Genomic DNA, 13,921 nt, shown 5'->3' with positions numbered 1-13,921 from the left:
GAAGGTTGAAGACCAGACGAGCTGCTGCATTCTGGATGAATTACATTGCATTGTATTGCATTCATTTAACAGATGCACTTAACAGAATAGCAGATGACATGCAGTAAGTGCATTCACCTGATTGATATGAGCGATAGTACTAGCCCTGGCTAACTGCGTTTCCAAGCATGTAAAGATGCGTAATTACCAACTGCAAGCTAACCATGCTAACCAAGAATCATATACAAATTCCAAATGTAAAGAGACTACATCCATAATCATCCCTAAGCTAGAGACACATTAAACCATGATAATAATTGTTCTCTCCCTCTCCACCTCAGCTGATGTGTGGTGAGCATTCTGGTACAAAATGGCTGCTGTTGCCTCACCCAGGTGAGTGTCATGCATTAATGGTGGTTGAGGCTATGGCATAGAGATGGGAGGAGACTGAAGTGCAGTGTGAAGAGGTGGGTCTTGATTTGGAGGTGTGGTGGTGTGGTTTCATTCCCTGTCCTGTGGGCTAGCACCAGGTTTTAATCGTTATGTGCACTGTAAGAGTCAGCCAGCGGAGTGAGAGGAGGATGGGTGTGACTCAGGCGCCCTGGGGAAGATCAAACCCGTCATTCAGTTGCTTGCTGAATTAGCTGCAGGGGTTCATTGGCGTAGGCATGGGAGTATTAAAATGCAGCCCTCCTGTGAACTATCAGTGTGGCTCTTTCCAATGGGGATTGGAGAGTCCTGGCTGACCGGCCCACAACCATGCCTGGGATCTCTCTTCCCGAAGGTTTGGGAGTCCAGGCAATGAGTCCAGGTTCTGGGATTTACCGGATCAGACTGCTCTGGATAAATGGGATTTCCAGATTTTAGGATTACCGTTCCCTAACCTCCCACAGACTGCCAGGCCCTTGTCCTCCGGGGCCCTAATGCCGCTTATCAGGCTCGCCTCCCTAGTCCCAAAATGTGATCCCCGCTACCTGATTGGTTGGAACTTCTGCCAGCCAGACAAACTCCAGCTCTGATCGAATATACTAGATACTAGATATTTATTTGTTTGTTTGTTTGTTTGTATAAATGGGGGGGGGGGGGTGCTTGTGATCAAGTGTGTAAGGTTTCGGGTGAAAATAGCAGTGGGCCTTCTCCTTTTGATGATTACCACCTTCAACACATTTTTTGTGTGAACTGTCAGGGACACTGATCGGGGGTTATGGGTTTTCACACCGTGCTCTCTGGTTCTCTGTGCGGTGACGGACAGAAGACCTTCAGACTGCGTTTTCACAACCATACACATTTGAACCTTTTTTCAGGAAAAACAGCCACAAAAAGTACCTAAAAAGTTACAAATGCTTGCCACTGGGGTGGTACCCCATTGGTGAAATTGTACCCCTAGCAAGCAATATATAATTAATTTGTACATATTTTGCTTGTAAAAGGTACTCATTAGTATCCAAATGGAACATTATTGTACTTTCAGGGTACACTTGGGGAATTTGTTCAGTAATTATCAAAAATGTTCCTACACAGTTACTTCATTTCTGAGAGTGCAGGGGAAAGGCCATGAAAATCATATGAAAAATGCAGTTTCAGCACGCAACCTGCTAATGGTCAAATTTCACAGAGGAGCTGTTTAACACACCTTTGCTGATTATAACTCCACTGCATCCCGTGTGGATCACGCTAAACATATGTAAACATTCACAGCATTCACAACCCCACACCCTGCTCAGTTTCAAAAGCATTTAGGCAATACCCTCAATACCCTTTCTAATCATTGAACCATAATGAGAGGCATTAGCGAACTGTAATATAAACAAAACCAGTTTCATTCATGCTAAAGACACATCTTGCAGGATTAGGGTTTTACCAAACTTCCCTGGAGGTACACAATATGTTCTCCTCGTTAAACTGTATTGTCTTTTATATATTTGTCATAATCTTCCATAACAGTCAGAGATAAGTATTCACATAAAGAATGATTGAATGAGCAACTATCATGTAGTGTTGTGCAGTTCATAAGCCCTCCAGCCTCTGGGTTAGAAGACTTGCTCTTCAACTGCTTCTTCATTCCAACACGGAGTCTTAGCCTTTCTTATTTCATCTTGTAATTGGAACAGTTGGAAGCCATTTTGGTCTGGAGTCCTCTATAGGAATCAGGACACATGTAGTGTCTCTGAAATAGAGCTGAAACTTCTAATCTGCCTGGTCTTTATGGAGCCTGAGACCTCTATTTAAGATTAAAGCCCAGTTTATTGCTGTGTGTTGTGTTTTTCATAGTCTCCCCCCCCCCCCACATTGCATTGCTACTTAAACCCTGACCGGAGATTGGGAAAACACCATTGTGCCTTGTGTCAGCACTCAGATTCTCAGCCTGTCCTGCATTACACCCATATAGATTCTATCAAAAGTCTTTGTAACTTCTTTTTTTATTTCTTCTTACTGCAGAAGCCAAATAATTTTCCCTTTTTTTCCTATTGGTCCACAGTGTCCTATTTTTCCAGCTGACCCGAGTTTTGCCAACCTGCAGTTCCTTGAGTAAATCCAGGCTGATCCGTGAAAATAGGATATGCGGGTGATTTTCGGGAACTGGCGAGTGCAGCTTTTCTGTGAGCGTGTAAGTGTGTGCATCTGTGGGCACTTTTCTGCTCACCGAGACAGCTGTTCAATGAAAACTGAGACATTCTAAAATATGTGTGTGTGTGAGTGTGTATGTTTCCAAAAAACAAATCTGACATAAATAACTGTATTAAGTGGAATTAGCGGCAAAGCAGTTTTCCCAGCTAAATATTTCTGTTAGTGTATGACTATTAAGGGAGATTCTGAACAGTCTCTTGCAGGTTGGCAATGTTGGAAATTATGTTTTATGAAATACAAATGTATGTACGAATTAATTCATTAATTCCAGAACTGAATGAATGGAAAATTGACTTGATTAAATGAATTTCAGTACTTGGTAGCACTAGTGCTCTTAATTTCTCTTTATCTAAATGCTAGGGCGGGCCACCAGCTAAAATGTAGGAAAATAAAAACAAAGAGTTTCAGTTTCACGTACATACAGTGTGTACAATAACATATCAGACCTAATTTCTGCAATATTCTGTGGCCAGTATAATACTTACCAGGGAACAGGTTTGTATCCATGATAGGAGGAACCGGTAATCTGAGCTGTTTTTTTAATTTATTTTTTTATATCCAGCTGCAGTACGTCAGTGGATAATTACAACGTCAAACATAGGGAGTGCAAGTCAGAACAAGAGGAGGTATAACACTCATCAACATAATTACACATGGAGAATAAGGACAAAGTAAGGCAAGTGGAGAAAAGTAAAAACATTAGGTCTACAACTGGGTAGTTTGTCTATTCCATGCGTCTTCTTAAGCAAAGGTAATTTCCGAGTAGCAATATTTGTCAGTAATTATTATTATTATTTGTTTGTGTTCCAGCTAGCCAGTCATTAAATAAAATTCAACATTACATGCAAATTTGAAGTGTCTTTCAAAACAAGTTTTATTATTTATTACAGCTATTTCAGCTACACTGGGCCCCAGTCATGCAATTTAGCCACTCGGTGACATGCTGAATATTCTGTTAATTCAGCGAATTCGGCAGGGTTCTCCGGACACAGGGGTCCCGGCACGGGCAGGCTGGGAAGCCCAGGGAAAAGGCCGTTACTATGGTGAGATTTTGGGAAGTTACTGTGGGGCGCTCACGGTTGCCACGGCGCTGGCGCAAACACGGAGAGGCGCCGTTCGTCGCTGCCAGCGTGCGGGAGGGCACGGGAATGACGGGGCAGTGCGAGTTCCACCCTTTCCGTGCTGCTTTGTCTAGGAGGAGTTCTGGAAATACCATTCCGGAGTTCTTTTCTACAGGTGCCCGACATTTCTCTCATGGTTGTTTTACACAGTCCTGTGGTCGAACGATTCAGAAGACATTAGAGCAACCATCTCTCTTCCCACGACCCCCACCCAGTCTCCCAGGCTTCCAGGACAAAACGGTCATTTAAAACAATAAAATAATAATAATAAATTGAAATTGAAATATTTCTCCAAATCTATGTATGTATTGTCATTACATATAGTCGTAGTTGCAAAGGTGCTTGACTAGGACCTGAAAGGTTGGTGGTTCAAGCCCGTGTAGCCACAGTAAGATATGTGCAGCTGTTGGGCCCTTGAGCAAGTAAGTTGAGCAAGGCCCTTAACCCTGCATTGCTCCGGGGGGGGGGGGGTTGGACCCTGCTTAGTCTCATCAACTGTCAGTTGTGATGGATACATCAGCTAAATAAATGTAATGTACATGTAATAAGTAATTTGCCTGTGCTGCATGAGGCAGTGCTGTGGTCTCAGTGATCTCTTCTTCTTGGGTTACTATACCACATGTCTGTTCATGCACAGTCAATGCAGCCATGCAGCTGCCCCATACACACGAGTATTGCCGTTTCATGTTCCCAGATTGTGATGTTTGAGAGACCTGTTTCAGGCATCTATTTACAAATAAAATAAATGTGACCCACGAGAGGGGTGCCAAGCTCAGGCACTTAATCTCTCTTAATCCTTTGAAGAGCAGGTTTTGTTGGAATGCTGTTAAAAAATAAATAAATAAATAAAAAAAATAAAAAAAATCAGTGTTCTAGAACTCTATTGCTTTCAGTTGCCAGTAGTGATAGTGATTCGAATGTTGAGTTAGGCACATTCTAATGGCATATTTGTTATCTTGCACCTTAAAGGGTTAATGCTGCACCCTGTGTTCAGAATGTCAGGTCCTTGTACTGCAGGTAGACCTGCAAGGCTCCTTCACACAGTTTTATCACGTTAGTGTCTTCTTTCACACCACTATCTTTGACATAAGTCAGTTTCACATTTGTCACCTTAACACTACCTTCCTTCATATGTGTATCCTTCACACAAGTTATATCACACTAACTTAAGTCTGTTTCCATGGATACATAAGTCTGGTCTGTCACATTAGTCTTCTTGAGACTATTCTTTCACACTAGTATAATGAACACTATTTTTTTTCCTCTAATACATTTCTCATTCAACAACTGCCCTGTGGAATGTAACCCTCAGCCTTGAGAGATTTAAGTTGCAAGCAAAGTCCAAAAAAAAAGTTTTGAATTCCAATTTATCTTGTCAGTTTCTCTCATTGAAAGGCAAACTCGTGATGTCAGTATTAGAACCAGTGGGAAAAAGAGCAACCTTGCTGACTTGACCCAAAAGTTCAAGCAACTCTGGGATTCAATAAAATGCAACAAACCCCCCCCCCCCACACACACTCTCATCTGCATTCTTCCTGCTCAGTAAATGGAGAGGAGGAATCTATCCAATCATATGACTCTTCCAGCTGCTGTTTTCTCAGTTGGCGTGGCAGAATGGGCAGGGTAGCTGTTGTCACGTTCCAAGCGCAGATGCCTGCTCCTGTTAATGGAAAGCCATGCTACTCTCTAGTTTGTAATGCTATGGTGTGTGTCTGTGTGTGTGTGTGTGTCTGTGTGTGTGTGGGATTTTGCACCGATGTAATTTCTTCATGAGCTCGTCACTTGTTAAATTAAATTGCCAAGTTTCAGCAAACGATGTGCTTAAATTACACCCAGCGTCTGCTTTTGTTCCAGTGTCGCGATTTTGGAGCTTGACCTCTGTAAACGTATGCAGCTAATTAAGTAACTGAAGCAATTAAGCCTGTGGGTAACATTCTATTTCTTAAAATGCATACTGAAATTCCTGACATTCTGAAATAAACTGAAGTTTATATTAAAGTGGAAATGAGCAAGAGAGGAGAGCCCTGGAAGTTGTTTTGCGTTCAGCGACGCGTAGCGGCTATTTTCCTCTAAACAGTTTTGGGGTGGAGAGATTTAGCTCTTGCATATTCACTATGAAGTAAACTAATATGTAAATTGATTACCAGTGTGAAATGTCAGGTCAATTATCTTTGGCAATCTTGCCCGGGGGTTGTTGCATATCAAATATAATTTCATCTAGGAGGCTTCTGAATTTAAACCAATTGAAAGGGGTTTCACTGAGGGTTATGAGCCAATCAAAAAGAAAAGAAAAGAAAAACCTCTGTAAAGGTCATTACTCTTCACCTCTAATGCACGCACGTGCACACACGCAATCTCTCATGCATGCGCTTTAATGTAAACCTCAGTTTATTTTAAAATATTTGCTGTTTCAGAGGTTTGTATTTGAAGAAAGATAATGCTGTGTCACTACCTTTAGATTTCACTCAAATATAGTGGAACACAATTGTTATTTCAGATTGTTTGAATGTGCTTGTTTTCGGCTTTTGAAGCAGTAGTGAGAATATTTCAGCCTGCGGGAGGCATGTAACAGCTGCAATGGCTGTGTCTGCCATTACATTCCCCAACAGATTCGAACAGCAATGGAAAATGACTAATGCAGTGTTCCAACTCCAGTCCCGGAGGGCTGCAGTGTCTACTGGTTCTCGGTCTTCTCCCACACACCTTTTATAATTATTATAATGTGTTATTTAGCTGATAGCTTTAGCTTTATCAGAAAGGGACTTACAGTTGATTAGACTAAGCAGGGGACAGCCCCCCCCCTGGAGCAGAACAGCTGTGCGGATCTTATCGTGGCTACACCGGGGCGTGAACCACCAACCTTCCGGATCCCAGTCATGAACCTAAGCCACTAGGCTAAAGAGCTGGCCTGAGAACCATGTTCTTGAGACCTTTATTTGCTACTAATTGACAGAAAACCACAGAAATCAGCCGAGCCCAGCTCCAGGACTGGAGTTCGACACCTCCGCTGTAATGGAATGGAATGCTGTAATCGAGTGGTCAGGAGCTGTACAGTTTCTGCGGTTCTTGGTGGGTCATGGGATACCTAGCGATGTCCAGCTCGGCTGATGCTAGCTGCTTGCCTGGCTATCGAATCGTGGTCCTATGGGGAAATCCATTTGTGGGGGGAAGCGAATTAGCCACGTTCAGACCCAGGGATGCTAGCCTTTGGGAGGGTTGCTGGGATGGGGGACTTTGAAGAGGTGCTGCATAGAGACCTTAAAGTCTGAATACAAGGTTTCCTATGGCTATTTTATTCCCCTTTTCACCTCTTATTGAATCAGTCACCGTCCTGAAAAAAAAAAAAGCTGTTAGGGAAAAATCGTTCCCCCGGAGAGAAGAGCCAGGTGTAAGCTGCAGTGTATCCAGCAACCGTAACTCCATTGCCCACCGTAACAGCTTTAAACACCCTCTTTTCCTCCAAAAAAGACAGTTTACTTTATTTTAGGAAGCATTTTGATGTATAGTAATTGAAACACAGTCTGGGATCCAGTAATACATTTCCCCCCCTCGCTGGCTACAAAACAGAATCACATCAGAGCTCTCCAGTGCTGTAAGATACTCTTCATGTCTTTACGCGTTATTGTTTTCAGCTGCCTACTTTACAAAGCGGTTTGATCTCAGATGCGTACAAACAAAGCACTTTCTGCCTAGCACTGTGACGTGCATGTACAATTTCACACACTGTTTTTCTGCTTCATGGTGCTGTCTGCAGGTGTACAAAATGTGTATTTAAAGAGTTTGTTAAAGCGGTTGCAGGAACAGTGACAGGCTGAGATTAAAATGTGGGTGTTTTCATTTGCAGAACGCTGGGAATAATGCACATTAGTGTACCAAAAACCACCCCCAATGCCTCGCACCCCCTCCTGTGGGAAGTGTATTTGGTCTCGAAGCTCATCTAATTGGGTCTTTTGGTGTAATTTCTCATGTATTTGTCTTTGAGAGTCTCAGTCGAACGGCATGTTCCAAGAAAGAGAGTGAGAAAGAAGAGCAGCTCCAAACGACAGAGCTGTAGTTTGCTTGAAGTTGGCAAAAGAGAATACAAAATCCACAAAACTGATTTTTCAGTTAGTTTGTATGCAGACAGCCCAAGAGTTTGCTCTCAGTGTAGTCTCCTGCCCCTCTGAAGTGACAAAATGATCCCTTTTCTTTGAGAAATATGCTTTGTACTTTATCTTTTGGTTCTCACGGGTGTTTTCTTTTCTCCCTACATCTTACTTTGCTTTGATTCCATCTTCACAGCCTCGTCTTTCGAAGACCCTTCCTTAACATAATAAATCACAGGCCCTTTTCAAAAGATGTTCAGAATCCAGTCTTGGACAGACATGCAACATCTTGCCTTTTTATTTTATCTTATCTATTTTTATTTCTTGCAATATTTGTCTCTGCGAGTGGCTGACCATACTGTTCTCAGCACTGTCTGCAGCCTAACAAGCCCAAAAGCTGTTTCGCTTTAGATCGATGGAGCGAATGGATGTTTGTACAGGTGAGAGATGGAACTTCACAAAAGGACAGAACTAAACCTTGAAGACTTTTACAGACATGATGACAGTTGTGTGGAGGCGTTCAGTCTGATTGCTGTCATTCTTTGTTAAGGCTGGGGAATGATTTGGGGAAAAAAAAGAAAAGCAAAACGTTCTTCTTCCCAGTTTCAGAAAGTAAAAAATCAATAATAAAAGTACTAATACACCTTCATCTTTCCCCAACGGTACACGTATCATCAGAGATTAATGCCCAACCCCCCCCAAGATGTAGCTTTCCCTGCACAATAGCTCCAGAGGCTTCAGAGCACACCGCGTTGTCAGTTTCGTGTTATATTACCATGCATTGATGCGTGCACCATTTCAGCGAAAGTGATTATAATAATGAAGTCTGTATCCTGTACAATTTGTGTAATTGGATTAATTGGTAATTAGCCGAATTGCTCGAGGCTGAATCTCGCGTTAATGGCCGCATGGTTCCAGGTAATCGCTGATGGACTATAATTGATTTTACCCAGAAACTGGCCGCTCCTTAACTCCCTGGTGATTTGTTCAAGCAGGACTATGAGCACTACCACCAACCCCCACTTCTTCCCGTTTCATGTTTTCTCTGATGGTTAGCTGATTGGTGGAGGGCTGTTGGTCGTTTCCAGAAATCGGTGGCATTGGTGATCTCACCGTCTTCCGTAGAGGCCGCAGCTTTGTCTTGGAGAGATGAAATCCATCAGTCATCCCTCGCACCCCGCATTTAGCGTTTGAAGTGAAGGCCTCTGGTGCTCAATACCGGGAGGTGTCGTTATCTAGGCCGATCTAGGCCGTGCCTTTAGGGCAGTTCTCCCACGTCCGCTTAGTATTCAGTGAGGAGAGGGGGTACCCCGCTGTGGACCTGCATCGTCAGCATTCCCGTTGGTTTCACGCGCAAGATGAGCAGTGCGTTTGGGGCGGATGCTGCACGACTCGCTCGGAACGATGAGCTGCAGGTTTGCGCTTGCATCTGGAGCCTTAGAACCTTGGCCTGTCTTTCTGAACACGTGTTTCACTAACCAGGGAGCTTCAAGGTCACACCTCGGCGTTAACACATTTCCACCAGGGTGGAAACAACGACCCTGAAAATGATAAAGTGCCCCTTCATAATCCGATTTTATGTTAATGGGATTGTGTGTTTTTCCCCTTCCTTCTCTTTATTTCAGATAATCCGGGAAGTGACTGGGATGACCCGCCCCTGGGGATTCTCTTCTAACGCGACTGCGGCTGGCTGCTGACCACCCCTGTCTGCTGCCCCTGCCTGCCTGAGCCTGAGGTCTGGAAACTGAGCACTTGAGGAACGTGGTGCGGGTGTGTCGGGGCTGGGGGGGGAAAGGTTACGGCGGGTGAGCAGGGCCACTCAGCCGCAGTTTGTGCGGTGGGAGAAGTCGAGGTGCAAGATCGCAGGTCCACCCTGGTCCATGGTTTCATTCTGCCCAGGCCGGCCCCACCATCCGTCTGCAATGGTGACATGAGGAAGGGCGCCCCCTGCCTGAGGAGCTGGCTCATTGCACCTTCAGTGTGAAAGTGACTGCGACTGGCTGCGATTGGCTGGGCTGTCTGCTGAAGCGGGCGGTGGGATTTCTGGAAGTTTCGCAGGTGGTCGGGGAGGGCAGGGCAGGCGGACGATGCTGCTCTGCGGCCGGTTACGGCGGGTTTTCCGCCAGCTCACCCTCCAGACCAGCCTGCTCCTCCTCTTCCTCTTCTGCATGGTGAGCGTCTTCGTCTCCGCTTACTTCCTGTACGGGGTGAAGCGGGAGCTGGAGCCGGCCGGGGGGGCCGACGGCGGGGCGGACTGCGACGAGCCCCGGGCCACGCCCTCACGCCTGCTCCCGCTGAAGACCGTGCGCCCCTCGGACACGTCCCGGACCGACCCCGTGGTCCTCGTGTTCGTGGAGAGCCTCTACTCCCAGCTGGGCCAGGACATCGTGGCCGTCCTGGAGTCGAGCCGCTTCAGGTACCGCACCGAGATCTCCCCCGGGAAGGGCGACATGCCCACCCTCACCGACAAGGACCGCGGCCGCTTCGCACTGGTCATCTACGAGAACATCCTCAAGTACGTCAACCTGGACGCCTGGAACCGGGAGCTGCTGGACAAGTACTGCGTGGAGTACGGCGTGGGCATCATCGGCTTCTTCAAGGTGGGAGGCTGGGCCGCTCGTACCTGGGGGTCTTGTGCGTCTTATGCGTCTTGTGTGACTTGTGCGTTTAGGGCAGGGGTGTTGAACGTCAGTCCTGGAGGGCCGCAGCATCTGCTGGATTTTTGTTTCATTGTTTTAAGTCATTGATTGGCTGAGGAGTCCTTTCACGCCTGCTGATTGAAAGGACAGGATTGTACTAAGCCCTGCAGACACTGCGGCCCTCCAGGACTGGAGTTTGACCCCACTGGTCCTGGGGCTGCTATTTGAGGGACCTTAAAGACAAGCTGAAACAGAAGTTGGGGCAGCAGTAGCTTCCGCATTATGTGACATATGCATCAGTGAAAATTATGTTTTGGGGGTATTTTTGAAGGGCGGGTAGTCGAGGATGATGAAGATACACGCCACTGTGTGAAAAGAGGGGAATGGAAAATTGACATAGATGCCCAATGGTACAGGATGACTAAAATGTAAAATTTATTTTTCCTATAAGTAAAATGTTTTGTCCACTTGTAGAAAGCATTGTTACTGAAAGATGCCATATTCTGGGCATGTAGCCATACTAACAGATTTGATTCTCAGGTATGGAATGGCTTTTGTACATTTTCAGCTATATAAATGCATGTTGTATGAAATAGCTTTGTACTCTTGTACTTTGTGTCTCTTTTGATTCGGCTTTTATGTCAGACTTTGACGTTTCCTGTAAGTGGATGGAAAAAAACTTTGGTGTGAAAATATGCAAGTATTATAATTTTAGAATACTTGCATATTTTCACACCAAGGTTTTTTTTCCATCCACTTACAGGAAACTTTAAGATGTGCTTGTGTGGCTATGAAGAATTGTCTAACTTGAGGAAAAAGTGAATTTTGCTTTCAGCTTGTCTTTAAGGTAGCACAGAATGATGCCATGCCCACTGTCACCTCCAAACAGGATGGATTATGAAAGCATGGATGCTTTTATGAATTTTATGAATACATTATAAAAGGTGCATTGTGATTTTCCCTCTTGTCTGTCCCTTCTTTTATTTAATGTTTGCTTGACAGGCACAGACACAGCTTGTACAGAGAATTACAAACGGTTATTCGTGTATTGCATCATAGCATTTGTAACTTCTGCTCATTTCCAATGCCTGATGTCTGTGCTTTACACAAGAATAATTCATGAAAAGAACATAATGACTTTTAGAAGAGACATTTTTGGGTTTATAAATAATCACTAGTTTTATAATCACTAACTTGTTTGTAAACCATGCACCTGTGCATATATAACAATATCTGACTGTTCAAAGACTGTCTCTCTAGGTGAGTCAGTTTGCCAACTCTTTGAAGCAGTGACAATGTCAGTTTCTTTGAATATTGACTGTGAGAGCAGCCAGATGTTCATATATTGCAGACATGAAAAGGTGACTTTTTTTCAATTAAATGTTTGCAATGCATCCGCAAGTTTTACTCCTGAGTTGTTTGGCAGAGTCATGAAACACTGATCTACACGCAGGATAAAACAACTTTCAGTTTATTTATCACATTGAAAAATGCTAATATTTTTGTGACTGCAGCGACATTCCGGGATGAACTGGGGAGTCTATGGAGTTTGACTCATTGCTGGAGTTTGTGTTTGACTCATTGCTGGAGTTTGTGTTTGACTCATTGCTGGAGTTTGTGTTTGACTCATTGCTGGAGTTTGAGTTCGACTCATTGCTGGAGTTTGAGTTCGACTCATTGCTGGAGTTTGAGTTCGACTCATTGCTGGAGTTTGAGTTCGACTCATTGCTGGAGTTTGTGTTTGACTCATTGCTGGAGTTTGTATTTAACTCATTGCTGGAGTTTGTGTTTGACTCATTGCTGGAGTTTGAGTTTGACTCATTGCTGGAGTTTGAGTTTGACTCATTGCTGGAGTTTGAGTTTGACTCATTGCTGGAGTTTGTGTTTGACTCATTGCTGGAGTTTGAGTTTGACTCATTGCTGGAGTTTGAGTTTGACTCATTGCTGGAGTTTGAGTTTGACTCATTGCTGGAGTTTGTGTTTGACTCATTGCTGGAGTTTGTGTTTGACTCATTGCTGGAGTTTGTGTTTGACTCATTGCTGGAGTTTGAGTTTGACTCTGCTGGAGTATGAGTTTCACGGAATATGAATCAGAACATGACCGATAACTCCTTCAGTGAGTCCCTCCATCTGGATGCCAGCTTGTGATGACAGCAGTGCGGTTTGGTCACAACATTATAATAAGTCATGTCATTTTGAAAGAGAAAGAGGCATATACAGTAGGTTTTGAAGACATTTGTGATATTATGTGTTTAAATCGCTTGGCTGAAATGTTTTGTTATTATAGAAAGCATTGTTACTGAAAGATGCCATATTCTGGGCATGTAGCCATATGCTTACTAACAGGTTTGATTCTCAGCTGGCGAATGGCTTTAGTCAATTTTCAACTATATAAATTGATGATGTATGAAATAGCTTTGTACGTCTCTTTTGATTGGGCTTTTATGACAAACTTTGGGGATTTGTTTGTGATGAGATATTAAGCAATGTAAATCTAGTAGTGTTATGAGTAATGCAATGTATTGAGCTTGTATCCCCTCTGGCTGGTTCCTGTGTCATATTTAAATATGAAAGGATTGTTCTTTCCCTCTGGATCACCCTGTGTAGGACTGGCGACTCAACCATAATCATATGGGGCCCCTCAGTTTTGACCCAAAAGCCCCCCTCAGCACTGACCCTATAGGCCCCTCAGTACTGACCCTATAGGCCCCTCAGTACTGATCCTATAGGCCCCTCAGCACTGACCCTATAGGCCCCTCAGCACTGACCCTATAGGCCCCTCAGCACTGACCCTATAGGCCCCTCAGCACTGACCCTATAGGCCCCTCAGCACTGACCCTATAGGCCCCTTAGCACTGACCCTATAGGCCCCCTCAGCACTGACCCTATAGGACCCTCAGCATTGACCCTATAGGCCCCTCAGCACTGACCCTATAGGCCCCCTCAGTACTGACCCTATAGCCCCCCTCAGTACTGACCCTATAGGACCCTCAGCACTGACCCTATAGGCCCCTCAGCACTGACCCTATAGGCCCCCTCAGTACTGACCCTATAGGCCCCTCAGCACTGACCCTATAGGCCCCTCAGCACTGACCCTATAGGCCCCTCAGCACTGACCCTATAGGCCCCTCAGCACTGACCCTATAGGCCCCCTCAGCACTGATCCTATAGGCCCCCTCAGTACTGATCCTATAGGCCCCCTCAGTACTGACCGTATGGAGACACAGGAGAACCAACCCTATCAAGCCCTTCAGTATTGACCCTGTTGAGCCCCTCTGTAGTGACCATATAGGCCCCCTCAGTACTGTCCCTATAGAGACACAGGAGTACTGACCCAATCAGGTCTCTGAGAACTGATTCTTTCAATCCTGATTCCGTCCGCAAAGCCACTTAAACATAGTCCTCGGCAGGCCACATACGCATGATTGATAGAGAAATTCTGGTGCTTCTTGCTGTGGCTTTTTGAAAA

At 44.7% G+C, this 13,921-nt stretch overlaps 1 protein-coding gene across 1 annotated transcript in view; it reads left to right on the top strand.

Annotated features, from left to right (window-relative positions):
* LOC133132698 (bifunctional heparan sulfate N-deacetylase/N-sulfotransferase 1-like) overlaps positions 1-13,921 on the top strand; it is an 88,761-nt gene that overhangs the window by 45,844 nt on the left and 28,996 nt on the right. The window contains exon 3 of the mRNA XM_061248339.1: positions 9,439-10,413. Coding sequence (XP_061104323.1) covers positions 9,901-10,413 — 513 coding nt within the window. The 5' untranslated portion in view covers positions 9,439-9,900. The remainder of the gene's footprint in view (positions 1-9,438; positions 10,414-13,921) is intronic.

Source organism: Conger conger, chromosome 7 (genome assembly GCF_963514075.1).
Source record: "Conger conger chromosome 7, fConCon1.1, whole genome shotgun sequence".
Lineage (NCBI taxonomy): Eukaryota > Metazoa > Chordata > Actinopteri > Anguilliformes > Congridae > Conger > Conger conger.
Note: the sequence above shows the minus strand (reverse complement) of the source record. Positions and strands in the feature narration are given on the sequence as shown.